The 27929-nt window shown below is 43.1% G+C and overlaps 2 protein-coding genes across 2 annotated transcripts; both read left to right on the top strand.

Annotated features, from left to right (window-relative positions):
* Nucleotides 1-13600: 13600 nt before the first annotated feature.
* LOC103652968 (ribonuclease 3) lies at nt 13601-15516 on the top strand. The gene is made up of 2 exons (XM_008679949.3): nt 13601-14585; nt 14657-15516. Exons 1-2 carry the CDS (start codon nt 14040-14042, stop codon nt 15431-15433), a joined length of 1323 nt encoding a protein of 440 aa, XP_008678171.1. The 5' UTR covers nt 13601-14039; the 3' UTR covers nt 15434-15516.
* A 255-nt stretch (nt 15517-15771) lies between these two features.
* Nucleotides 15772-18464, top strand: LOC100273208 (uncharacterized). The gene is made up of 4 exons (NM_001360221.1): nt 15772-16134; nt 16452-16535; nt 17825-17907; nt 18110-18464. Exons 1-4 carry the CDS (start codon nt 15993-15995, stop codon nt 18227-18229), a joined length of 429 nt encoding a protein of 142 aa, NP_001347150.1. The 5' UTR covers nt 15772-15992; the 3' UTR covers nt 18230-18464.
* The last annotated feature ends 9465 nt before the right edge of the window (nt 18465-27929 follow it).

Raw genomic sequence — 27929 nt, forward strand, 5'->3', positions numbered from 1 at the left:
CTACAAGTATTCAAAACTTGTATGCACACTTTCAGGGGGAGGTTACTCTATAATCTAAGTCTTTGAGACTAATACCTGTTTTCAAGTCTATTATTTGAAGTAGTCTCATTGAAGGAAAATGGAGTCCCCGGAGAAAGACAACAAGCTTCCACTGCAAATCTACAAGAATTCTTATGTCTCACAAGCCTTCCATTGGTCTTCAATTGGTCCTCAATTGGATTTCAATTGATATATTTGAGACTACATTTGGTATCACTTACATGTCTTCTCCAGTATTTGATTAGACTTTATTACAGATCCTATACTTCTCATGTTGCTATAAATGCATATATTGTTAACTCATATTTTGTTACCTATGCATTAGGGAAGTTAGTCTAAATCAAATCATGTCTTGCACCTCTATTTTTCACGTGCTTTTTCCTAAGTAGAAGATCTCTGTCAGCGGGAGTATTTCTTCGTCCCTAAAGGGGGAGAAGTTTCTTCCAAAAAGGAGAACAAACATTTAGGGGGAGTAATAATTTTTACTGCTTCAATCGATATCATTGATAAATATTTTATGAGGGAAAGTCTTATTTGCTTCCTACATGCTTTTAATGTCTTCCCTTTTGGTCGTTGATGCCAAAGGGTGAGAAGTTGTAGGGACCAAAGAAATGAAATGTTATCAAATACCAAAAACCACCAATTTAAAATTTTGATCCTTCAAGTGGTTTTGGCTCTTTGGTCTAAAATAGGAAGTAAGTGAATTATGGAGTTAGGGGGACGCTTAAGTCCATAATATCACATTGTGGGGACACTCATGCATCCTAGCAAGTAGATTGCATGTTTTCATTCAAATGTTTGTTAACCGTTTTCTTTTTCGTGGACGAGTCGTCGTTGTCGTCGTCCCTTGGTGAAGAGGAAGATGCATCGCTATCGTAGCAGATAATCTTCTTAATGTGCCTCTTCTTCTTCCCATCTTTTTCTTGTGACCCGAGCCCGAGTCAGTGAGCTTGTCACCTTTTGGCTCGTCAACGTAGAGAGTCTCATTCTCCTTGTCATTGATCACCATCCCCTTGCCTTTAGGATCCATCTCTTCGGGTGGTTAGTCCCTGAATGAAGAGTACGACTCTGATGAGAGCACCTAGAGGGGGGGTGAATAGGTGATCCTGTAAAAATAGCTTAACAAAACAAACTTGGACTAATATTGGATTAGTGAAAGCTAAAGCCAAGTTCGAGAGAGAAGTACAAGCGGTGTAAACTTCTTCACTTAATTGCTCTTCACAAGATGCGTATTAAACTTAGAGCAATTATGCAAGTGAAGTGAATAGAAGTAGAGAGAATCGCATAAGAATAAAGACAAGTGACACATCGATTTTTATCCCGTGGTTCGGCCAAGTAGAACACTTGCCTACTCCACGTTGTGGCGTCCCAACGGACGAGGGTTGCACTCAACCCCTTTCAAGTGATCCAAAGATCAACTTGAATACCATAGTTCTCTTTATCTCAAGTATATCCCTTTGTGAGGAATCTCCACACTTTAGAGTCTCTCACGCCTTACACATATGATCTCAAATGAACACAAGAGTAAGGAGGGAATAGCAACACACAAAAGAGCGAGAGTTGTAGCAGCAACATGCACACAAGACAAGAACGAGCACACGAAAGCAGCACATCGGAGTTACAACTTAGAATAGTGCTCGAATCTGTAACACGATGAACCAAATGCGCATATGCGAAGTCTCAGCGTCTTAGGATGTTCAATGGGTACTTGGTGTGCTATTTCATGCGCCTAGAGGTCCCTTTTATAGCCCTAAGACAGCTAGGAGCCGTTGGAGCTCCATTTGGAAGGCCATAGTTGCCTTCTGTACGTGGGCACACCGGACAGTCCGGTGCACCACCGGACAGTGAATAGTGCACGATTTCCTTCCTTTTCTAGCGAAGCCGACCGTTGCAGCCACGACCCTCGTGGCACAGCGGACAGTCCAATGTGACCTTCCGACCGTTGGTGAAGACCACGTGTCACCCGCTGATCGCGCAACCGTCTGTTGGCGTGGGCACGGCTGACTCACCGGGCAGTCCGATGCACACCAAACAGTCCGGTGAATTATAGCCATGGGGCGCTGAGTTTTTCCCGAGAGCGGCTTGTTCGTCGGGGGCGCCAGCCTGAGCACCGGACAGTCCGATGCACCGCAGGCTAGTGCAAGTCTAGCTGGACTTAGCCAAACTTCTCCAATCCATTTTCTCATGTTTTGACAAGGTTCCTAGCACTTAGTAGAATAATGTTAGTACCAAAAACAATTTACTAAGGCTAGAATCATACCTTGCTTTTCTATTTGCATCTCTTGGATACTTAGCTTATATCAACCAAAGCAATATGTGTTGGGCATCTAATCACCAAAACATTTATAGAAATGGCCCAAGGGCACATTTCCCTTTCACACTCATCATCCATAAGAATGTCATGATGATAGAGAGACTACTCGAGCTAGTCCACATGGATCTATTTGGCTCGATCACTTTCATAAGAATTGACTGGAGTAAGTATTGTCTTGTTGTTGTGGATGATTATTCTCGCTTCACTTAGGTGTTCTTTTTGTAGGAAAAATCTGAAGCCCAAGGTACATTGAAGAGATTCTTGAGATGTGCTCAAAATAAGTTCAGATTGAGGATCAAAAAGATCAGAAGCAACAATGGAACAAAGTTCAAGAATGCTCAAATGGAAGGCTTTCTTGAGGAGGAGGGGACCAAGAATGAGTTCTCCTCTCCCTACACACCTCTGTAAAACGATGGTGTAGAGAGAATGAACATGACTCTTATGGATATAGCGAGGACCATGCTTGAGGTTGGGGGCCTTCTCCTTCCGAAGGTCCTCAAAAACATAATTAACCATTTGCTTTCAGCATTAGCTGTTACAGTAAAATTCGTCTGGAAGATATAAGCTTCCCCCTTACGATGCAGGCACGCAAGATGAAGCCAGACCCAAAGAGGATAAGAGCAAATGTCGAAGTTACCACTATATGAATAGCTTCGACTCACAATGAAGACGATGGACGATGATGACGACCGAAAGAGGAAAGGACTACTTAGTCCTTAATAACTTGTATTACGATCATGTGTAAATGTTGAGGACATAAATATACTTTTACTCGGGCTGCGTCCCATGCCTATAAATAGATGAACAGTAACACCGTACTGTTTATGCTAGATTGTGCTTTACTCTCTTGCATCCTGGCCTTCGAGCAAGCCGAAGGTATCAATGTAATATTAACATTGTTGATATTCATATATGTTTTATGGAGTACAAGAATAAATGAATTATTAAGATACAGTTATCATATTCATCCCTTTGTATTCCTATTCACATATTAAATGATGAAGATATGTCCTTCTTGACCTTCGTCTGATGAGTATTATAGCCATGTGGAAATAATGCTTCGGAAGACGAAGGTCTGTTATATTTAACAATTGTGTTGCCTTGTTCTTGACTCACAGTATTTGAGAACAAGTGACCAACATTGGCACCCACATCTGGTGAACCTGTACGACCACCTTCGGCAATCATCCACCTTCGTCATGCCGCCGAAGAGGACAACAGTGCCAGGGGCTGCTCTCCAGCCACTGGACACAAATCAGGACACGCTCTCCTTGAGAGAAGCTAGGAGCCAGAAGAGAAAGGCCACTAGCCCAACACTTCATGAGGAGGAGCTCGACCAGGAGATCCGGGACTTAGTAGCCATTCACCAACAAGTGCAGAGGAAAAAGGAAAAAATGCTTCGATTGGCTGACCTTCAGAAGAGGATTGACAAAGCAGCTGAGGAGATGCATCATCTCACTCAAGAGGACCAAGAACTAAGGCCTCAACATAGGGAGTTTCGCCAGGAAAGCCTAACCAACGAAGATGAATGGTACAACGATTTTCATCATGGTAACTTTGCCTTCGATGATGCTTTTCCCCTGGCAGCAGAATTGCATTCTACCCCGTGGCCACCATCCTACAAGCCACCTCAGTTACCCATGTATGATGGACATTCGGACCCAAAGCAGTTTTTGATGAGCTATGAGGCAACAATATCCTCGTATGGGGGCAACATTGCTGTTATCGAAGTCCTTCGTCTTGGCAGTCCGAAGTGTGGCTCAGACATGGTATTCCTCTCTTTGGCCGGGGACAATTACGTCGTGGCAGAAGATGAAGGACATGCTAGTCACTAGCTTCCAGGGCTTCCAGATGAAGCCAGTCACTGCTTAGGCTTTGTTCCAATGCACGCAGGACCATGAGGAGTACCTGTAGGCGTATGTCCGAAGGTTTTTGCGTTTGAGAGCTCAAGCGCCTACAATGCCCAATGAGATTGTCATTGAGGCTATGATCAAGGGGCTTTGACCAGGACCCACAACCCAATATTTTGCAAGGAAGCCACCACAGACCCTAGAGAAACTTCTCCAGAAGATGGATGAGTATATCCGAGCTGATAATGATTTTCACCAAAGAAGGGAGGAAGCATATAAGTATTCTGAGATGACTAGGGGCTTCGAAGGAAGACTTCATCCCAGGCATGTCAGGACAATCCACAACCCCAATACCAGCGATGACAGGGCCAATAATGCTCAGACCAATCAGCATAGCTCACAGTCTTTGGGCATGCAACAGACCTCTTACAGACCGCCAGCCCCAAGAGACAGAGAGGGGAGAAGCTTTGGTGGAGGATGGTACGGTAATCAACCCAGGAAATTGTTCTATCTAATTTGTGGAGAGGACAAGGGACACACAACAAGGACGTGCCAAGTCACGATCCAAAAGCAGAAAGAAACTGCTGAAGCCGAAGCATGGTAGAGTCAGCCAAAGCAGGTCTTGCATACCGCTTCGTGCTACTCTCTGTATATTCCGGAGTACGTAGGCAATCAACAACCTACAACTTCTGTTGCTTCAGCAAGTCACTCTCAAGCTTCCAAGGCTTAGTTACCACCACCCCCACCACTGGCGCTTGCCCCAACTCATGATCAGCAGCCAGAAGGGCATCTTCGGCCTCAACAACAACATGACCTTCGGGAGCAGTGTGAAGCTCGCACATTTAACAATATTATGTCCAAGTCCAGGCATATCTACTGAAGATGGCACAATGTTTTGGCCAAAAGAGAGCCCCGATTTGTTATATTTTTACTCTTTCTGCTTTTATATTTCCTTCTAAAAAGACAATACAGGAAGGTTTAACCTTCAGTTTGATGTAATAAACCTCTGGTCACACCATCGAGTGTGACAAGACTAAGTTCTGATGCTCCAAAGTCATTCCTAAGGGAGCGCAGAGTAAGTTCCGAAGCTCAAAAGTCGTTCCTAAGGGAGCATAGAGTAAGTTCCGAAGCTCCAAAGTCGTTCCTAAGGGAATACAGAGCTAAGATGCCACCTAAGTAAAAGGTGAAGAAGCTCCAAAGTCGTTCCTAAGGAGATGCAGAGCTTAAATACCACCTAAATCAAAGGTGAAGAAGCTCCAAAGTCATGCCTAAGGGGATGCAGAGCTTAGCTCCAAAGTCGTTACTAATGGGATGCAGAGCTGAAATACCACTTAAGTAAAAGGTGAAGAGACTCTAAAGTCGTTCCCAAGGGGATGTAGAGTCTGGGTGTGTATTCGTGTGGTTTTTTACTTTCGGTACAAATGACATTCCGCATCATACCATCATATCATATTGCATAGCATCACATCATACATCATTTTGCATCGCTAAAAAGATGACGAGGAACAAAGGAAAGTTGCTCTCTCCAAAAATCGACCGGATTATGAAAAGGAATTTTACAGGACAAGACATGCCTTCGCAAGATATATCGTACCACATAAAGCTAATCTTCATCAGCAGTGACATAAGGAGAACCCTTTTCTTTGTGAAGCATGAAAAGAAGGGAAGCTATTTTTTCTCCAACAGCTCAAAAATGGTACGTACGAAAGTTTCATGCATCACAAAGAAATATATTACATTAATGTATATACAAAAGCTTAATGTTCAGTTCTTACAAAAAACTAAAGCTATATACAAGCATATACTCTCAAATATATACAAAGATTTAGTCTTCCTTCAGCACTTTTTCAGCAGCTTCAAGTAATAGTCTGTCGACGACATCGTCAACAACTTCGTTAGCGATTTTCATTATATCTAACGCTTCTTTCATGGTCGGGTCGGCTTCGTGATTATATGGCTTCGGTGGAGGTGAAAGTTCAGCTATAATAAGAAATATATATTGGTCAATTCCGAAGCTGAAAACGAACACCGAAGCCAAACCTCAATAAAAGTACCTAAAATTCTTGCATGTTCAGCAACTTCTTTAGCTCGTTTAGCTTTTTCTCGAGCGCTGTGAGATTCTTTTTCATTTTTTTTCTAATCGCTTCATCAGCAATCTCACGACTGCCCTTCACCCACACATCGGAGTAAAATCTCCCACCCAGCGAAGATGCTTCATCTGAAGGATCTTTGCTATCATCCGCTGAGAAAACAGATCCCGGCTGAGCCGTAGCTTTAACATGTTCACAACCGACCTTCTCTAAAATCACCGCGACCCCTCGTGTGCCAGCGAAAGCGCATAAATCCCCTCGATCGTAGAGTATTTTGTCAAAAGTTTCGGCCTCTTCGCCGATCCACTGGATAACCCCATCGGGATCACCGCGGATAAACTTCTGCTTCGAAGAGTATGCTCCCACCTTTGCAAAGGATATTTTGTAGCTTCTTGGCGCATTCCAAGGATATTTTGTAGCATTTCTCCTTGGAGTCACGGAGCTACTCGACATTCTTTTGCACCCTTGATCTTTCCATTTCGCTTATTTCCTGCTTCGCCTTTGCAACTTCAAAATTTTCATTCATTTCTGCAAGCCTCTTCTTCAAACCTTCAACTTCGACTTTATGGGCTTCGGCTTGTGCACTAAGCTTGGGTTCGCCAGTTTTTAGCCTGTCCACACTAAGGAAAACAATAACTTATCTTTCTCGAGAGCTTCGTTCCTTAGTGTAACGACCTCTGACCGAAGATTCCTAAGAGCTATTTGACAGCTCTCGTCTTCTGCCTCCTTTTGGGCTTTTAAAGGCTTACTCAGAATCAAGCCCTAATAATAAAAAATAATATATATGAGAACATAACGATAGCAAGAAAAGCTACAAGTATAGTTTATTTTACAAGAAAAAATATACGCACCTTCAGGCTATTATAAGCAAGGCTATCTGGAAGATCATCCTTCGACATTGCAAATAGGCTGAGTTCAAGCTTCAGGTACCCTATATTTTTCATCATTTCTCGGCAAACATAAACCTCTTTATTGTCAGGCAGACAATAAAGGAAATCATCCTAGTCATTACCATTGTACACCAAGGATCCTCGGGGGTACTTCAGATCCTTGGCATATTGTTTTGCTTCGGCAATATGCTCCTCTGATAATTGTTTCCCCGCAACATGTCGAACAATGAAGTCCAGCTATTCGGCAGGTGCTACAGGAGTAGGAGACTTTGATTTTTCAGGGCGCCCTCTTTTTTTAGGACTAGTGGTGCAGTTTCCGAAGGTCCTGCTTTGATAGGAACTGAGGGACTAGCCTCAGATGTAGCATACGCCATTCCAGCTTCGCCAGATTCCTTCAAAACTTTAGCTTCTGTCTTAGGTGTTCCAGCAGAAGTAGGAGTTGATGTTTTCATAGACTCCATTACAACATCCAGTACACTAGCCATTCTCCTTTTCCTTGGAGTTGATGTAGGGACATTTGACACCTTCAGCAATTCCGTCTTACATGGTGGACTCAGGGCCTTCGGCTGCCCTACCACCTTCTCCAGTTTTGACTCCTCGGCGGGCACAGAGCGACTTGGCTCGGGCATACAAGCAGACCTTTCAATTAACTTCAGCACTTCGGCCGTCTCAATGTGCCTGGGTCGACGCGTCACAACTTTAACCTTTTTTTACTTCGGCGTGCTAGAAGACGCCGGAGTAGCAGTCTTTCTCTTCTTTCCCTGCTTCCACGAAGGATAACAGTAGTCTGGATATACAAACCCAATGACATCAAATACCCTGTTCAGCCTCTTTTTTGCCCCGAGCTCCGAAGGCAGTTGTCATGGCGTCATCTTCAGCCTTCAAATATGCTCCAAGCAATTCATCACTGGTTGCTTCTATGGCATCTAGTCAATCATCATTTGGCTCATCAAACTGGCTCCTATATCTGAAGGTGTACTTCAGGTAGACTAAACCACCTTGGCTAGAGCCAACAGTAGCCTCCTTTGGCATCTCCCACCCATTTGCAAGTGGCCACACTCTGTAAGCAATGTGTTCTTGGATTAAGTCCCATGTGCCTATGTAAGTACATACCGTATTGAAAGTCGTCTGGCATGCTTGTATATCTTTCCCAAGGGCAGTGGCTGGCCTCCTAATGCCAAAGCGAGACCATATAGGACGTTGAATAATTCCCTTAATATCCTCCCTTTCACTCAGGTCATTCTTCACATAAAACCACTCCTGCATCCAAGAGCCCGACCATCTCTTCCGAAATGTGGGAACTGGGTAACTTGCCTCATATCGAGGCACTAAACTGTAACAACCAAAATTATTGTGATATTGCTCCTTTCCAGTAGCCTTTGTCTCGTAAGACAACTCATGGATGTTGCAAAAGCATCTTGCATCTAGTTCCAGACCTTGGCTCCTCATGGCTCATATAAAGATCCCTACCTTGATGATGGCTTCGGGAGTAAGTTGATGAAGATAAATTTCGAAGGTTTTCAGAACTTCGACCAACAATTTATCTAGAGGGAACCGAAGCCCCGCTTTCATGAAGCTTCTATAAACCACCACTTCGTCATCTTCGGGGAGAGGAACATTGTTCTCCCCTCCGGTCTCACGATTGAGATATCACGAAAATACCTCCCCCTCATTGCATCGATCCGCCCTTGCTTAATAATTGACTTTCCATTCCAGAGACACAATGGCTTGGTCTCCAGGGCCGATCTTCGGCATCTTCATTTTCACTTTGCACATCAAAACTTTCACTATCGCTGGAATTTTCAGATATTCCAGCCAACATCTCATGAGCAATCTTTTATGTGTTGGTTTTCTTCATAGCTTCGTAAAATCCGACCAGCACCGGATCAACAACCTTATTTTCATCAGCCATTTGGTCGATGGTTGATAGAATATCGAAGCTTAAAATCTAATTGAACTTGACGTACCAAGCAAGGTTAAAATGTCGAGTGCAATGTAAGCAACTGAAAAAGCACGAAAAATACTCACAATGTAGGCTCCTATTTATATGTTTAGAGCCCCACAGTCTGGTGGGTCCCGCAGAACAGTGTAATTCGCTATTCTAGCGAAGGGAAGGTGTTTTTTCGGACCTTCGGGTAAAGGCCTTCATTCACATCACAGTCTAAATTTGTTACAAAGAAACAAATCAATACTGCGAGGGGCTACTGTTGGGGGCCTTCTCTTTCCGAAGGTCCTCAAAAACATAATTAACCATTTGCTTTCAGCATAAGCTATTACAGGAAACTTCGTCTAGAAGATATAAGCTTCCCCCTTATGATGAAGGCACACAAGATGAAGCCAGACCCAAAGAGGATAAGAGAAAATGCCGAAGTTACCACTATATGAATAGCTTCGGCTCGCAATGAAGACGATGGACGATGATGACGACCGAAAGAGGAAAGGACTACTTAGTCCTTAATAACTTGTATTACAATCATGTGTAAATGTTTAGGACATAAATGTACTTTTACTCGGGCTGCGTCCCATGCCTATAAATAGATGAACAGTAACACCGTACTGTTCACGCTGGATTGTACTTTACTCTCTCGCATCCTGGCCTTCGAGCAAGCCAAATGTATCAATGTAATATTAACATTGTTGATATTCATATATGTTTTATGGAGTACAAGAATAAATGAATTATTAAGATACAATTATCATATTCATCCCTTTGTATTCCTGTTCACATATTAAATGATGAAGGTATGTCCTTCTTGACCTTCGTCTGATGAGTATTATACCCATGTGGAAATAATGCTTTGGAAGACGAATGTCTGTTATAAATAACAATTGTGTTGCCTTATTCTTGACTCACAGTATTTGAGAACAAGTGACCAACACTTGAGGAGTACAAGATTTTGGATCGGTTCTGGGCATAGGCAATTAACACTACTTGCTACGCATCAACCGACTCTACCTTCACTGAATCCTCAAGAAGACATCATATGAAATGCTTACTGGTAAAAGCCTAATGTTTCTTACTTTCGAGTTTTTTGGAGCAAGTGCTTTATTCTTATTAAGAGAAGTAGAAATTCGAAACTTGCTCCTAAAGTAGTAGAAGGTTTTTACTTGGTTATGACTCAAACACAAGGGCATATAGAGTCTTCAACAAATTCACTGGATTAGTTGAAGTTTCTTGCGTTGTGTTTGATATGACTAATGGATTTCAGCCCTGTGCACCACGCTAAGGAACATGTCGATTGGAGATGTGTGCCCACAAGTGCCCAATGAGCCTACACAAGCATAAGATCAACCATCATCCTCCATACAAGCCTCTCCCCCAACACAAGATGAAGAGCACACCAGATCATAGCATGGATCAACTGGGAGATGAAGATGAGCAAGACAAGGAGGATGAACAAGAGATTCAGGCTTAAAGACCACTTCATCCAAGAGTCCATCAGGTAATTCAACGACACCACCCCGTCGACTCCATCCTCGATGATATTTAAAAGGGGTAACCGCTCGCTCTTGAATTGCTATTTTTATGAAAATTACTCTTTTGTGTCTTCCATTGAGCCTTTCAGGATTGAGGACACACTTAGAGATCCGGAATGGGTGCTGACAATGCAAGAGGAGATCAACAATTTCAAGAGGAATGAGGTTTGGCACTTAATTCCAAGTGCTAACCAAAATGTTGTAGGTACCAAGTGGGTATTCCACAACAAACAGGATGAGCATGGTGTGATGATAAGAAACAAAGCCCAACTTGTGGCTAAGGGGTACCCCACAAGTCGAAAATTTTGAGTTTCGATGAAACATTTGCACCTGTAGCTACGCTTGAGTCAATTCACTTATTATTAGTGAAAGTCGCCTAGAGGGGGGCGGTGAATAGGCGAAACCTGAAATTTATAACTTTAAGCAAGCACTAAGGTCAGGGTTAGCGTTAGAATTAAATTCAAGTCGGAAAGAGAGGGAAAAACAAATCAACCAAGAAATAAGGCGAGTGAACACGGTGATTTGTTTTACCGAGGTTTGGTTCCAAAGAACCTAGTCCCCGTTGAGGAGGTCACAAAGACCAGGTCTATTTCAACCCTTTCCCTCTCTCAAACGACCACTTAGACCGAGTGAGCCTTCTTCCTTAATCTCACGGGTCACTAAGACCCTGCAAGGACCACCACACACTTGGTGTCTCTTGCTTCGCTTACAAAGCACTTGAGAATAAGAATGGGAAAAGAAGAAAGGCAATCCATGCGACAAGAACTCAAATGAACACAAAAATCTCTCTCTCACAAGCCACTAAGTGTTTGGAGTGAATTTAGAACTCGAAGAGGATTTGATCTTTTGTATTGTGTCTTGGAGTGAATGCTAGAGCTCTTGTATTGAATGGGATATTCATAAAACTTGGATGCTTGAAGTTGTGGTGGTTGGGGGTATTTATAGCCCTCAACCACCAAGGTAGCCGTTGGGGAGGCTGCTGTCGATGGGCGCACCGGACAGTCCGGTGCGCCACCATACACTCACTGTTCAGTGTCCGGTGCGCCGCCACGTCACCCAACCATTAGGGTTCTGGAGCAGTCGATCGTTAGCGCCTTTGTCTACTTGTGGCACTAGACAGTCTGGTGGTGCACCGGACAGTTCGGTGCCCCTCTGACTCGCTGCTCTGACTTCTGGCGCGACACTGTAGCACTGTCAGAGTCGACCGTTGCGCGCAGGTAGCCGTTAGCCCACTGGCTCACCGGACAGTCCGGTGAATTATAGCGGAGCGCGCCTGCGTTTTCCCGAGAGTGACTGCTTGGCTCCTGTACGACCCTGGTGCACCGGACAGTCCGGTGCGCCAGACCACGCACACTCAAGTCCCTTTTGCTCCTTTTGAATTGGGTCCCTAACTTGAATATTTTATTGGTTTGTGTTGAACCTTATGCACCTGTAATACATGAGTTCTAGAGCAAACTAGTTAGTCCATATGTTTGTGTTGGACATTCAACCACTAAAATTAATTGTAGGAAAAGGTTAACCTTATTTCCCTTTCAATTAGCCTATGCTACTTATCATGTCTTTAAGTTGTTCCAAATGGATGTGAAAAGTGTCTTCCTCAATGATACTGTCAAGGAAGAGGTGTATGCTGAGCAACCTCACGACTTTGAAGACGGTGAGTATCCCTCTCATATTTATAAGCTCTCAAAAACGTTTTACGCGCTTAAGAAAGTAAGCCCAAGAGCATAATATGAATGCCTAAGACACTTTCTTATTACTAATAGCTTTAAAGTTGGTAAAACAGACATTACTCTCTTTAATAAGACTTGTTTTTATGCTAAATCTATGTTCATTCACCGAGCAAGCAGAAACTCTTTTGAAGGAAGCTATTCAGGAACAGCTTGAACGGTTTTCCCTTTAGGAACAAACATAAATATAACATGTCTACTCTTATTAGTATAACTCGTGTAGTAGAAGAGGAATCAAAGATTTTTCATTTGAATCATGCAAATTTTTTTAGTTTTTAGTATAGTTATTTAAAGAATAGATAGAAAAAAGATTGCGTCCAATAGGATTTGAACCTATACCAAAGGTTAGAAGACCTCTGTCCTATCCATTAGACAATGGACGCTTCTCTTTCTTATTTTATTCTTTCTTTTTTATATTTCAGAGAAATAATAAAAAACTGTTAGACCAAAACTCTTTTAGGAAAGAAAAACAAATCCATATACCATATACAAATGGATGATACATCTTGTATTGTATAGACGAAAAAAAGAACTAAGTAGGTTTCGACCCATTAAAGGAGTCAATGGCACGCACACAAAGCAGGAGGAAATTGGTACCCTGCGAGGCTGGCAAAGTCGGCACAAGAAGTAGGCAGAGTAGAGGCAGCAGTTGTGGGCTCAGGTGCGGCTATAAAAAAATATTCCCGTTTGGGATTGGCGGAGTTGGTAGAAAGCACAGTTGACGATAAGCTGGTACTAGTTTCATTCTTTCTATTCCAAAATCCAATACCCGGAACTGGTAAATCAAACAATGTAGGCACACGTTGGCACAGTTCTAAAGTGGAATCGTAGAACAGAATGTGATAAGATGAGACAGAATGCAATAGAAACAAGGATAGCGAACGAGTTACCTACTCCTATGGGTCAAAGCAAGCCTTTTAATTCAATTCTTTATTCTTACATTAAAGAATGAATCAAATCTCCCCAAGTAGGATTTGAACCTACAGGACCAGTCAGTTAACAGCCGACTGCTCAACCACTGAGCTACTGAGGAACAAAGGGAGATTCGACCTCCTAAAGTTCAACTTCCACTCTCAACTCGTGAACAATATGAGTCCGAAGCTTTTTTCGTAACTCCAGTAGTGGCTCCCTTCCATACCTCATTTCATAGGGAAGCCCAAAGTGGCTTTATTTCATTCTATTTCACTTCTTAGGCTGGTGCCAGTGCGGGCGGCAGCGCGGGCGAGAAGAGGCCGCTGCCGCCCGCGCGCAGGCGATAGGCGGGCGAGAGGCCGGCGCCGGGCGATGGCGCTGGCGCCCGGCGAGAGCGGGCGATATCGCCTCGCTCTCGCCCGCGCTGGAGCGCCCGCCCGGGCGAGAGGCGGGCGAGAGGGAGGCGAGAGGGAGGCGAGGCACTGGCGGGGCGAGAGCGCGGGCGAGAGCGACGTGGCGCGATCTGATTGGTCCACGTGTCGCGATCTGATTGGTCCACGTGTGCTAGCCGTTGCAACTAGCCGTTTTTGACCGTTTGGAGTCCAAAAAATTCGAAAAAAATTGCAAAAAATCACAAATTTCATCCCCAATCCCTCTATATATACCCCTACCCGGGTGGAGCTCATTCCACACACCATTCCATCTCATTTTTCTCTTCCAAACTCCCCTTTCTTCACACAATGTCGGGTTGGTCCCCAGATTTGAACACCTTCACGGATCTCTTGCAGTCCGATGGGTCACCTACAACCCTTCCGTTAGATGAGTCTTCTTCACTACATCGTCGCTCCGATGTTTCAGCCTCACTCCCCCGTGCACTATTTCCGGCTGCGCGTCCACCACCATACCCTTATCCCTATCATTTGTATCAATATCCACCGTCTTCATATGGTCAACCTCCAACTTCCCAAGCCGGAATTCAAGCCTCATTCCCGGTACGTCCGTATGCCCCTCCTCCACCTGCTGCGGACGGAAGTCAAGCTTCTTTCCAGATACCTCCATACGCCCCTCCTTCATATGCTCCACCTCCGTATGGAGTACCTCCTTATGCTCCATATGCTCCACCTCCGTATGGGGCACCTCATCCATATGCTCCACCTACGTATGGAGCACCTCCTCCAGTTGCACCTTTATCTGTTGGATCTGAAAACCAAGCTGAGGAAAATCCCGTGCCGAAGGAAAAGCGTCCAAAGAGGCTAGAGTGGACGAAGGAAGACGAGGAAAAGCTGGTGAGTGAATCGTTTCTCATTTATTTAATCTTGATTTTTTTAGTTTACTTATATTATAGGTTTTATTGTAGGTTAATGCTTGGTTTATGCATTCTAATGATCCCATCTCCGGCAACAATAAGAGCGGATCAAGTTTCTGGGGCCAAATAGCGGCAACATATAACTCCACCTCCGACCCTATCCGTCATCGAACCGCCAAGCAACTTAAAGATCATTGGGTCACCTACAACCGGGAGGTGACCAAGTTCATTGGATTCTACCTCCAAGAAGAAAGGTTGCGTCAGAGCGGAGCTGACGATGCAATGGTCATGGATGCAGCAATGGCGAGGTTCGAGGGTAAAATGGGGCATCCATTTAAGCGCCATCATTGGTGGCAAGTTGTTCGCCACGAGCCCAAGTGGTCAGCAAAGCATGGTCTTGGTAGTGGATCTGATTCGACTGCGAATAAGAGAACCCGACTCGGAGTCTCTGGTGAATATAGTTCTGGAGGCACTGAAGACACCGAGGAGGAAGTGCCCCGACCAGTGGGGCGTGATAGGGCAAAGGCGGCTGCGCGAAAGACAAAGACGAAGGGGAAAGGGAAGGAAGCCACGAGCAGCGAATCAACAAGTGAAGCATTCAAAATGAAGAACTTGTGGGGTGGATTAGTGAAGGCCAAGCTTTTGAAGCAATGGAACATCCTAAAGGGCCGATCAACCAGAGATATGGACCCGGCTGAAAGACGTACCCATGACAGGGCCGTAAAGATGGTCGAAAAAGAACTTGGTCTGCTAGATGACGAAGAAGAGGAACCGGAAGCGGAACGTGAAGAGGAGGAAGATGAGGATGAGATCGAGGAGTCCGATTAGAGTTATGTAATTTTATTTTAATTATCATGTCATTTTATTTTAATTATTATGTACTTTGTAATTTTTAATTCAATAAAAAATATTATGTTGTGTGTTTTCTGAGCGTTGAAATAAATCCGCGTGAATTACTTAATTCTGAAATAGAAAAGCTGACGTGGCTATAGCCTGAGGCTGTAGTCTGCTGCAGCCTGTGCACTGGAGCAGCAGGGGCGAGAGTGGAGGCGAGAGCTGACGTGGCAGGGGCGAGAGGGAGGCGGTGCACTGGACTCAGCCTTAGCACTTCATACCGACATCAGCAATAAATCTTCACTGACAACCGGTCCCAGCACGTCCTGTCTCACCTGTCATACGCGGTTACGTCCCCTTCGCCCCCCGTTTGGGCTCCAGAAGCTTCCCCTTCCGTCTCCATATCTTCTTCTTGGTCCGCCGTCTCCACTCCGCGTTCCCTGGCTCCCTGCGTTGCGTCTTGGGGGAGAGAGAGAAGTGGGAGACCCGCGAGAGGCTGCCGTGTAGGGACTAGGGACCGTAGAGTAAGCGACAGCGAAGGAGGGAGAGGGGGATGGCCGGGATCGGGCCGATCAGGCAGGACTGGGAGCCGGTGGTTGTGCGGAAGAAGGCACCCACCGCCGCTGCCAAGAAGGATGAGAAGGCCGTCAACGCCGCGCGCCGCTCCGGCGCGGAGATCGAGACCATGAAGAAGTGTAAGTGGTTCGTAGGTTTCGGTTGGTATCTTAACTCGATTTGGGATCCTTTTTCTTTTGGGTTTCGATTTCATCCATTTTGCAGCCCAGCCGGCTGTGCTTTTCGGTGGCGGGATTCGACGAATAGGGTTTCAGCTTTTTATTCTTCGATCATGATGATGTTTTAGTGCACTTTGGGAATTCTTCTTGCCTTTGCAGGCTAGGGTTTGAGGAAGGGGCTCTTACTATTGGCTTCAAATGGATTTCTTTCCTGCTATGTTTTTCTTTGTTATATAGTTCCTTTTCTCTGATTCTGCTCGATCTGTCATTATCTGCAGTCAACGCTGGTATGAACAAGGCGGCGTCCAGCGGCACATCCCTCAACACCAAGCGCCTCGACGACGACACAGAGAACCTCGCCCGTGAGCAATCATCTGTCTCGGGCCATTTTTCCCATGAACAATCTGATCGACGTTTTTTTGTGCCTAGGATCCCAATAGATAAATTCGGGCACTTGTCCACCGTTGATGTGATAAATGATTTATATATGTTCATGTTCACATCTCTCGCTGTTGATGATGTTTTCTTTTAAGATGGATTCTATACCTAGTGCTTTAAGGCTCTCACTTTATTAGTAACACTAGCCAAAATTTCTCTTCTTAGGATTTAGATGGGAAAGTAATATCTCTTGTTTGCACAATTGTTAAATTATCATCGTGCATCCATTGTTTCTTTGTTTCTGGCCATTTCGTTATGGCAAATCATGGATGTTTTATAAAATGATGCTTTCTTGGTTGGCCACTTGTTTGAAAGTCTGTGGATAAGTTTTGTATCCTATGACATTGATTTACTTGGGGGAGTAAGTTTGAAATATTGCAGTGTTTGTGTCTATAACAATTTGCTTGTTGCATCAATCAACCTTGATAACATTTGGTACTTTCAACCAACTAGCCATTTGCACACCATCATATAATATATTTGTTTATGTTAGCTGATGAGTTTCCACAGACTTAATTACTAAGTGGGCACTGGGCATGCCTTGAACAACTATCTTGGTGAATTCATTGAGGCTTTAGTGGCATTATATTTGTTGTATAAGCATCTTGTATGAGATTCTCTTTGGCTTGTTTAGTGCACATGATAATTACAGTATATGAATCTGATGTGAAGTCTGTCCATCCTCTCCAACGGTGTGCATAGCATGATTCACTGGAATATATACAGCAGATAAAAAACATGCCGCATTTGCGCGCTGTGTACCTTGACCAAGTAAAAATGGGTGCTGCTGAACCATGGTCCTTTGTCCATTAGTGTGCAAAAAAAGCACCCTTGGTTCACAATGGTTATTGCCTCTAATTTCATTTACTCTAGTGTGGGTGCTTGCTTCACAATGGTTATTCCCTATGCTTTTATCTATGATGCTGGTGTTGGAGCTATAAAGACGTTACTGGCCAGGACAAGGTGCAATATTTTGATGATCACCTTGTTATGCCTGTACCATGTAGTCCAATGCTAATGACCATGGTCTCATTTTAGTCGCAAGGATATAAAAATTTACTACAGATTAGATTTGGTTTTTCTACAAGGATTTCAAAATTGTCGAACTATTGAACCTGAACATGAGTTGAGTCATGCAGAAGATTGCCCTAAGCTTTCTGCATGATATCCTTTTCATGATAGTAATAACTTGGGCTCTCCTCACTTATGCTAGATGAGCGAGTTCCAAGTGACCTGAAGAAAAATCTCATGCAAGCAAGGCTCGATAAGAAGTTGACCCAGGCACAGCTTGCTCAGGTATTTCTGTGGATTCATTAGATTTCAGAACTTCAGCAGTTCCATTCATAGTGTCTGAACCTTGATTTGTCGTTTGAGTCTACCCCGACTTGCTTGGGACTAAAAGTCTATGCTGTTGTTGTAGTAGTTCCATTGATAGCTGGGAAGTAGCTTGATCCTTGGTTGGCCTCTTTATGAGATGAGGATATGGTGTTCATTGCAGATGATCAATGAGAAGCCACAGGTGATCCAGGAGTATGAGTCAGGCAAGGCAATTCCCAACCAGCAGATCATTGGCAAGCTCGAGAGGGCCCTGGGAACGAAGCTGCGTGGCAAGAAATAACCAGGAGCATCATAGCGAAGACAAGGCAAACTGTCTGCTTATTATTTGCTATGTTTGGTATCTCAAGTCATGCGGACTGTTTGTGTTGGTACAAGAGTGAATTAACTGTGTTCTCCTGAATGCTTGCTGCTTGTCATATGAGTATATGATCTAGCTCTAAAAAAATTGTGATGAAGATGTCAACTGATATGACAACCTCATAACCAGCGTGATCAAGATGATGCTCATTACTGCAGTTTGGCACTGACCTCTGTCACCGGTAATATTTTTCTACTAGTACATTTAGTGGGTGTTTGTTTGGGATTATAATCTACCCAGATTATATAATCCAACAATTTTTGAACTAACTCTTAGTTCAAAAATTGTTGGATTATATAATCTGGGTAGATTATAATCCCAAACAAACACCCCCTTAGCCTCATATGTTGACGAGCGTCGCATAGCATAGCAGTTATGAAGCTCAAATTACTGATATTGTAATTTGACGGGACTACGATCTGTGTATCCATGTTAAGCTATCTCTAGCAGCTTATCTTTACTACTCTATAAGAGAGCAAAGTAGGTGTCTACCAACTCGCTTCACCATGGTTCTGCCCTCCCCCGCTAATCTCGTTGCACCGTGGGATCCATGGCACCGCCCTCGCCCAACCCCCCGTCTGTCTCCGCTCTCGTGATGCCCCAGCCTCAAACCGCTTCGTGATGGTTGCTCATCACGCCCACTGCTCCCCCACCGCAGTTCACACCCGCGCCCCAGCTCTCCTGCCTCATCGCGCGTTCGTGCCCCAACATCGTTGTCTCCTCTCCTGCTCTCCCCCTCCAGCTCCGCCTCGTCCACATCGTAGTATTCATCGCCGCACCCTCGGCTGCACCTACACTCCGGCTCCCCCTCCGCGGCATGAGCTCCTCCTTGAGCACCTCCATCTCTGCCACCTAAAGGATGCCTCCTCCCCTGGAGCCCAGAGGCCTACCTCAAGGGGCATGAAGAGGAGCTCGCGGTAGGGGAAGGGGAAGAGGGTTGAGGCAAGACCATGGGGATCCAGTGCATTGGCGTGTCGACATTGCTGCTTGGAACCAATGTCGTGCTCGGCTCCCATGCTGGCCTCTCCGCTCGTTCCCCTCCCCCGCGCCCGCCCCGCTCGCCCAACGCGCCTGCCATCACCCCTCTGATGCCCTTGATCGAGATATCCTCCCCCACCCCACCCTGAAGGCCCAAACCACCACGCCCGGCCAGCGGTGCATTAGTTCGCAGGTGCCAAGCGACACGCGTTCGGCCGACGGTGCAGCGGTGCGCAAGCACACAGTGGTGTCTTCCTCATCGTCTCGGGTGGTGGCGCGCGGGCGCAGGTATGTGATAGTGTTCTCAATCTCTCAGGAAGTCTCGGGTGTGCGGGGCTGCGAGCTGTGTGCCTCTTCCGTGTGTATTGCCTAGGCGGCTAGGCCCATCTCAGTGGGCTTCTGAGGCTCTCTTCTTGCATCCGCTAGAGGAATGACCACTAGGTGTTTAGGAAAATGCTTGTTTGGAACGCGCTCAGAAAACTCTAGGTTTGCCTCCATTTTTGTCTATCTCTGTTTGCTTGCACAATGTATCATGTCAAAACACTGAAAGACTGAAATTGCAAGACAGTAATGGCTTTAGTAGTAATTTGTAGAACAAAAGCGAAGGATTATGAACTGTTAAACGTATACTGTAACTCACAGCTGGTGTTGTCTTCTATAATCCTGTGTTATTTAGTGAATCACTGGTACATAAGCAAATTAAAAAACTATGCCTAGAGAAACTATCGGTCTTCATTAATCATGCTTGCATAGAATTATAGACAAGGATTTGATATGTATATTTTGACCACTATCAACGTTCTATATATTTTGTAGGAAACAACAGGTACATGTTGCACCCTTCTGTAAATCTATCGTTTTTTTCAACAGAATTAGTAGGGCAATTTTGAATACTTGGTCTTATGTTACTGAATTTTGATTTCTTCATGCCCTTTTCCTCGCCATGTGGCTGTGGAATACCAGGCCTAGATGTGATCGACAGTGAGAAGGCCTAGGGGAGAAGATGGCACAGAAATGGTGAAGGCGACGATGAGTGGCAAGCTCAAGGAGATGGATTGGGAAAAGATCAAAATCTGCGAGCTTGTGGAGCAAGATCCTAGGTATGACTGCCACCCCCTATTTTTTTTTCATTCGGAACCCTTGTTTACTGAGTAGCATTGCAACTTTTGCTGGCTGGATCCTGTGACGATGAATTCGATATCATACACGTTTATTGTCATGATTTGTTTTCAGTGTATGACAAACTGATCTAGAAGCGCTGTCATTTTTTTGCCAGTTGGCTACGATTTTTCTTGTTGCACATAAGTCGGAGCTGGCGGCGGAGGTGTACGCTAAGCAGGAGGTGGATAACCAGTGGGCACTGCGTGTGTCGCACCACACATTGGACATCCTCCACTGCTGGATGGAGTAGAGCTGGCTGCCCACCTCCACGGTGGTGGCTGGCACCACGCCGCTGCGCAACAAGCGCGACGCCTAGATCTAGAGCAAGATGAAGGCGGACGACACGTTCCAGCAGAAATCCACGGGTCCTACTACCTTTTTCTACATCAAGTTCTTCAGGAGGAACCTTGCTTTTGACACCAGGAATGTTGTAAGCATAAGAGTATGCAATCACTTCCTTCTTTATTACCATATATATGAACTTAGAACCATGATATAGTTTCTAATCGCACCAGGCGTTAGTTCTACCTGATGATCATGGTCATTTTAGTACAAAATTTGCAGGACCATGACAAGGATGTATCAACAGATTTCAAATGATTAATCAAACGAAGAACATACATTTCTTTTATAGGTGTTCCTTTTCGCCAACTCGAAATGCAAGTGCTACTTCCACAACTGCCTGAAGTCTACAAAGCTTACGTAGACAACAATGCACAGGAAGCAACAACTTTCTTAAGAGTGTCATTCGTTATTTTCTCTTATAAAGATTCCACGTTTTGTTAGATTAGCTACAACTTTCTTGTATTAGCAAAATACAAGTCTTATTAAACTATTATAGTTAGTTGTCTTCTCAATCATGTGATTGTTGCATCCTTCGTAATCTTACACTCCGCCATTATCTTTGTATTGAACTATTTGACGCATAGCATCTAATAAGATGTTTGCAAAACAATTATTTTTACCATGCTCATATTGGTGTTGGAAGTCTGTAACTCACATGTATTTGACATTTTTTCTCTGTAGGATATCCATGTTGAAGTTGTCAAGAAGAGGCGTTGTCCCACCAAGAAGCCATACTCCAGGTCAATTGTGGGTGCTTCCTTGGAAGTGATCTAGAAGAATAGAGCCGAGAAGCCAGATGTCCGCGGTGCTGTTAGAGAAGCTGCTCTTCGGTATGTTTGCAAAATGTTTAATAAAGCCATCATTTGTGCCTATGATAGTGATAACCATTTGTTTGGTATAACCAATATAATCGGCTTTGTACTCTCAAATACTTTTTTACAGAAATGCAATAGATATTGATGCTCGATACCTCTCAACTCATCTAAATTGTCATGACCTTGCAGCAAGATCAAGAAGTGTGTCAAGAAGACGAAGGATGAGAAGAAAGCAAGAAGGCAAAGGTGACCAATCCCCTGAAGACGCAAACAAATGGCACAATCCAGAAGGGTTCCAATGCCCCAAGTTGGGTGATGGCGGTAGGAAGCACTATTTTCATTGTTACTATGCTATTTTTGATCCAATGTTGTGATTTGACTACCTCGATGCTCGAGTTGGTTTGCGTCCCATGTAATTAGTCGAATTAGTGGAAAATGTGCATAAGTTTACCTTTTTAATGTAGAAGATATATTCATTTTTTGAGCTTCTAATGCCACAATACAGTTGCATCTCTGAATTCCTGCAACTGCACTTTGGATTTCAATGTCTGCCTGCATTGGAAAAAAGAAACAAAATCCAAATGCTTTGCATTCTACCATTTTATCGATAGATTGGTTTCACCTCTCAATTCCTATAACTGCACTATGGACATGGAGATCCTTCATTGAATTAGGCCAGTGGTGGTTAATTGTAATCTACTGCTAGATGCTAGAATTTGGACTTTTAAGCATAAGATCAATTACTGGGACAATTTTATATTGTCTCTAAAATTTTATCGAATATCTATGTGTCGTAGCGACGCACGGGTATATACATATCATATATAGAAGTCTTCATGGTACTGATGATTGCAATATAGTGTTAAAATAGCCAGACTAGAATAACAAAGTTTATGTATAGCTAAGATTATAAATGGATTATGAAACATTTTCTCATAACAATGTAACACATTTGTACATAAGTTGTTGTGGTAATATGTTTCCGTTGCAACGCACGTGCACTCACCTATGGTACTGATGATTGCAATATAGTGATAAAATAGCCAGAATAAAATAACAAAGTTTATGTATAGCTAGGATCATAAATAGATTATGAAATATTTACTCATAACAGTGTAACACATTTGTACATAAGTTGTTGTGCTAATATGTTTCCGTTGCAACGCACGAGCACTCACCTAGTTCATCTATATACTTATATATATTCAGACTTTACTCTGTAAACAACAGTCTATAGTGTAAAATATTATTTTTGATAACCATATAGGTGTAGACTGTTGGACGTTACTATTTTGTCTTTTGTATGTTGCATGCCTCGATGAAATTGAATTACAATTGACGTTGAAACGATGTACATGTCTAATTTGTCAACTCAGGGCTTGCTTTGGTTAGAAAGGGGTAGAAAGGGAGTTCAAAAAATCAGTTTATTTCTTTCTCAATCTCTTCTAATAGCCTAACCAAAAACACATTTAAAGAATTTGGTTGGGATGTGTGTTTTTGTGTGAGAGAGTTTATATAACTCACTTTTAAAAGGTTGTCTACTTTACTCACCTCCTGGATGGTTTTAGTTTGCTGACGTGGCATTGCCATCGTGGCTATAGGTGCCCACTAGTGGTATATTGGCCACTGACGTGACATTACCTCATGATACCAGTTGTCTATTTTAGTTATATGATCTAGCAGTATTTAAAATTACATAATTTTGCACACATGTTGGTATCAAGTACTATATTTGCCCTTTTTTTTGAATTTTAGGTGTAACAACTTAAAAATAAAAAACTAAATGAAAAAGCTTAATCTTTTTTCTAGATTAATTTCGTATCTTCTAAGAATAAAACTTTTACTAGGTGAGTACCCGTGAGTTGCAACGGGAACATATAATAACATAATAACTTATATACAAAATGTGTCTTATATTGTTATAAAAAAATATTTCATAATCCATTTGTAATCCTAGCCATACATAAATTTTGTTATTTTAATTTAGCTGTTTCACTATTACATTGCAACCATCAGTATCATGCAGACTTCGATATATGCCATGATTTGCATGGTCTCATCATTGAAGAGCACGTGTCACACCTGCCGGTAGAAGTTCCCTCGTACATTGTCAGTCATCAGGTACGCACCACCATACACGCTTGCTTAAACAAAAAAGCAAGTATATGTGTTTGCGAAGAGAATTAAAGGTAGGCAGGCACAAAAGCTACCCCGACGATGGCGAGTGGTCATTGTTGTCGGTCCTCCTCTACGTCACCTATGGTGCCAAGATGACGTCATAGTCCTTGATATAGTAGTCGTCGAACGTGCACGACATGGCGAGTACCGATGACTCTTGGCTGGGCTGCCAAACGAAGTGCGCCCCAGGCTCATCAGCGAGGTAGTACACCTAGCCGTTGCACCACCGGATGTGCTACTCCTCTACATACATCTTGTTCGAGGACACTCACACAACGTCAGCAACGGTCGTCGTCCTAGCGCACAAGAATTCATGGCCGGTCAGTAGTGACTTACGTGGGAGGTTGAGCTTTAGGTGGATGATGAGTTGGACAGTGTGACGGCGCTGTTGTCGGATGCGGTGCCCAGAACAACTCGAGAGTCGCCGGTGTTGGCGACGACCATGAGGTCCCCCTATTTGAAGATGGACAGCGCGGTGCAGCCGCTCTGGACCGCGTCCAAGCGGCGGCTGCGCCGGAGCTTGCCGAACACAGCGACGCATGTGGCCACGTAGTACTGCTTACAGAGGTCGAACTGGCAGTCGCCAAGCTTCTTCTCGTTGTCGATGAGCGACGCCAACGCGAGCGCCTCTTGCCAGTGGTGTTTGTTCGGGGTTTCTAAGTAAGAAACATGAATTCATCTTTGGTGTTGGTTTATGAAAATGACTCACAAGCCAGATCCATGGAAAAATATTACGGAGAATAAATGTCACACATGTAAAAAAGAATTTAAGTTGAAAACATTATTCAAACAAAAGAAATTGCATGCAAGACTCTTCTTTAAATACTACTCCCTCCATCCAAAAATATAATTCAGGAATCTCATTGATAATTATCTACTACTACACATTGTGCAAAGGTAGCAGGTGGGCTTTGGAAGAGATGTATTAGATATTTTTACTGTAACAAATATTGACATAAACACACATGTGGTGTAGTGGTAGCTACGAGCACATTTGCTTGAGAGGTCGCAGGTTCGAATCCCATTAGAGCCACATTTGTGTTTTTTTAATTTAGTTTTAGCTAGGCGTGAGATGCACGTGGGAATGGGAATTGGATTTGCGGGGAGGGGGGAATGAGAAAGACAGTGCGGGGAGGGGGTAATGGGAATGACATAACACTGGCAGAACACAGAATTGCAGCCAAGAATAGGAATGGGCGTGGAGAATGGGAATGGCAGAACACGAAATGACAGCCTACCCCTTACCGTCTTAATAAGTAGTAGAGATTAGAGAAACTTATCTGATTTTATTAAGCATATTAAGTGGTTTTTTTTCTAATTATTAACTAAATTAATTTCATATTTACTTTTTTAGAAACAGTAGCAAACAAAAATAAAACAATCTCTAACTTTTACACAAACTTCATCTCAACTAAAATAACTTACACAAATATTTTCATATTTTTTAGGGCTTCAAATATGGACCCATATAAAGTCACCAAAAATATTTGTTTAGGTTATGGGTTCATAATTAAAAGGTTTAGAAAATTTTGACAATATTTATATAGGTTATTTTAGCATAGAAGAAGGTTGTGTAAAAGTCTGAGATCTTTTTATTACTTTTTCCCAAGCGTTTCTAAAAAATAAATTTAAAATTGATTTACTTAGTAATTATAAAAAAACTACTGCTTAATAAAATCAACCAAAATTTCAATAGTTTAGTAATAGTATTAGCTACCTCTAGTAAAAGTTTTAGTCTCATAAGATAAGAAATGAATCTCAGACAAAAAATATTAAGTTTTTTATTTTTAGTAATCAAGTCACTACTCCTAAAATTTTAGAAAAATAGGGAAAATATAAACTATGAATACAATGTTGATATGTACACTTGTGATAGGTGATTTTCAACTGAGTAGTGTCCTAGTTGAGTTGTGTGGACTAATTGGGTCATGAGTGTGTTTATGCAACACGCATGGACTTGTGGTGCGTAGGTGTAGAGTCTAGAGGCGGTGGTGATGATGGAGGTGAAGGTCATGTGGGTTCATGCTGATGGACCAATAGCAATGAAGGACGAGCAATGGGTCTTGACTAAAGGACTAGAGTAGTCGCGTGACTAGGCGTGGGGCTGACACTTAGGGGACACCGACAGGTATAAGGGTACGGTAGAGTAGATCATATTGCTCACACGGTTGAGGACCAACAAGACACATGTCTAGGACCTAGGGAACGAGTATGGAGTATGCTACCTACGAAGGTTTGGTAATCGATCCTCATAACCACTTAGCAATAGTTTTGTGGGTTTCGCCGGGTTTGGGTCTCAAACCGGTGGCATGGTTCTAGAGGGAATCAGAGGCAACACATGTAGCTATCGTGAAGGGTGCATTAAGGCAAAGCATCTTCGTGAAGGGAGCACGACCAATAGATCAATGTATCAAAAGTTGGTCCATTGTGTCCCTGACAAAGTGGATAAGCTCTATGTATCTTGGGGTAGTTTAGGGATATGAAAAACCTCTATAATTAAGAGAGAAGGACAGCACAAACCAACCATTTCTCTAGCTTGTATTTTCTATTCACTAGTTTTCATTTGCTAGGAGATCCACATATGCTATTGTCTTGACACTTATGTTCTATCACTCTTCGAGAAGTGTGATCTTAACCACACCGTGACCTCTGTGTAATCCTTGTGCTAATTTAATCATTTTGTTATTGAGTTAAATTCCCTCTTTCTCTTTTGGTTGAGTTTTGGACTTGAATTTTTGCTTTCTAAGTTGGAGAAGGGTTTTGGGGTTGATATTCAGTTGAGAATTCTAGAACCATTGGCACCTCTAGTATGGGCTAATTCAATTACTGAACAAGTTTCTAATTGAATTGTACTTTTTGAGAAAACATGAACTTGAGTTTGTGTTTTGTGATACGATTCTAAAATATTGATTTTTTGGTGCTCAAACTATTGGAACCTATCTTTTCTCTATATCCTTATGCATACAAAGTTTGAGATCAATCAAAGGCTTTTTACCTAAGCGACACAACCATGCCCCAACAGTGTTGGACCATTGAGCAGCACTGCCACTCAACATAGTGAGATTTTCTTTTGGTTATCTATCGAACTTTTCAGTGCCCAAATTAAGTTATATTTGTTTGATGGTTTCATATTCTTTCTTGGAACTTGTTCAAAGCATTTAACCATCTTTTGGTTGAAGTGTTCTTGATCTGAACCATTTGGAGAAGTTTTTGATATCATATGGGATCAGGCTAAGTTTTAGGAATCAAGCCAAAATTGTATCATCACAAAGAAATTTATTGGCTCTCATTTAGATCCTCTCTGGTCGCCTATTTGATCCTTCAGGTCCACACATGGCTGCTGCGATCCATGAACCCCATTGAGGGCAATTGTAAGAAGGAATCGACCTTATGATGTCAAATAGTCAGTATATACAACTTCACCATAGAATATTCTCACCATAGTACCTTTAAGGAGTTGAAAGGATCGATGGTCAACAAACAACTACAAGGTCATCCACTTCAATGGCATCTACCACCGTTTATATGCTACCCAATTGAGCAGAGGAGATGATGTTGTGCTCCTCGAAGCAGTTAAAGAGAGCTTTCACAACAAGCCTAGTGAAACTGACTTCAAGCAAGAGCACAAGGGGCCCACTCTTTGCCATTAGTCCAAGTGGTATGCGTGGCATAGTGATAGTGGCTCCAATGATGAGAACAAAAGGTACCATCTCAACTTGGACGATGATTATAGCTTCCCATCATTGAACAACGCTAGCCCACCATGTCCTATTAGCCACAATAGGGAAAGAGCTCAACGCAAAGGGACTGGGCTAATAGTGAGTCCCCAGTTATGGAGAAGAGCATGTTGAACAAGTTCTACAAGACTAGCTAGCGGATGGCTTAATCAAAATTATTTGAGTAGTTCAACAAGTTACTGGATCGCTCCACCACCGACACAAATTATTTTATAATAGGAGCCTAGAAGTTGACCTTAAAAAGTTGACCAAGCAATTAAAATTAGATGAGGAAGAAAATGCATAAGAGATGGAAGAGGAAGATGATGAAGGGTAGTAGTGTACATGTTATTATTCTAAACTATGTAATTTTTATTTTTTAAAGTTTTTACATTTTTTTATGAATTATGTAATTTATATTTGCTCAAC

Source organism: Zea mays, chromosome 4 (assembly GCF_902167145.1).
Source record: "Zea mays cultivar B73 chromosome 4, Zm-B73-REFERENCE-NAM-5.0, whole genome shotgun sequence".
In the NCBI taxonomy this organism is placed as follows: domain Eukaryota; kingdom Viridiplantae; phylum Streptophyta; class Magnoliopsida; order Poales; family Poaceae; genus Zea; species Zea mays.

Excerpts from the sequence above, each read along its gene's own strand:
- LOC103652968 (XM_008679949.3), top strand. The coding sequence starts at position 14,040 with ATGTCGGGTTGGTCCCCAGATTTGAACACCTTCACGGATCTCTTGCAG. Across the intron at positions 14,586-14,656 it reads AGGAAGACGAGGAAAAGCTG|GTTAATGCTTGGTTTATGCA; the intron begins GTGAGTGAATCG and ends GTTTTATTGTAG.
- LOC100273208 (NM_001360221.1), top strand. The coding sequence starts at position 15,993 with ATGGCCGGGATCGGGCCGATCAGGCAGGACTGGGAGCCGGTGGTTGTG. Across the intron at positions 16,135-16,451 it reads GATCGAGACCATGAAGAAGT|TCAACGCTGGTATGAACAAG; the intron begins GTAAGTGGTTCG and ends CATTATCTGCAG. Across the intron at positions 16,536-17,824 it reads CGACACAGAGAACCTCGCCC|ATGAGCGAGTTCCAAGTGAC; the intron begins GTGAGCAATCAT and ends CACTTATGCTAG.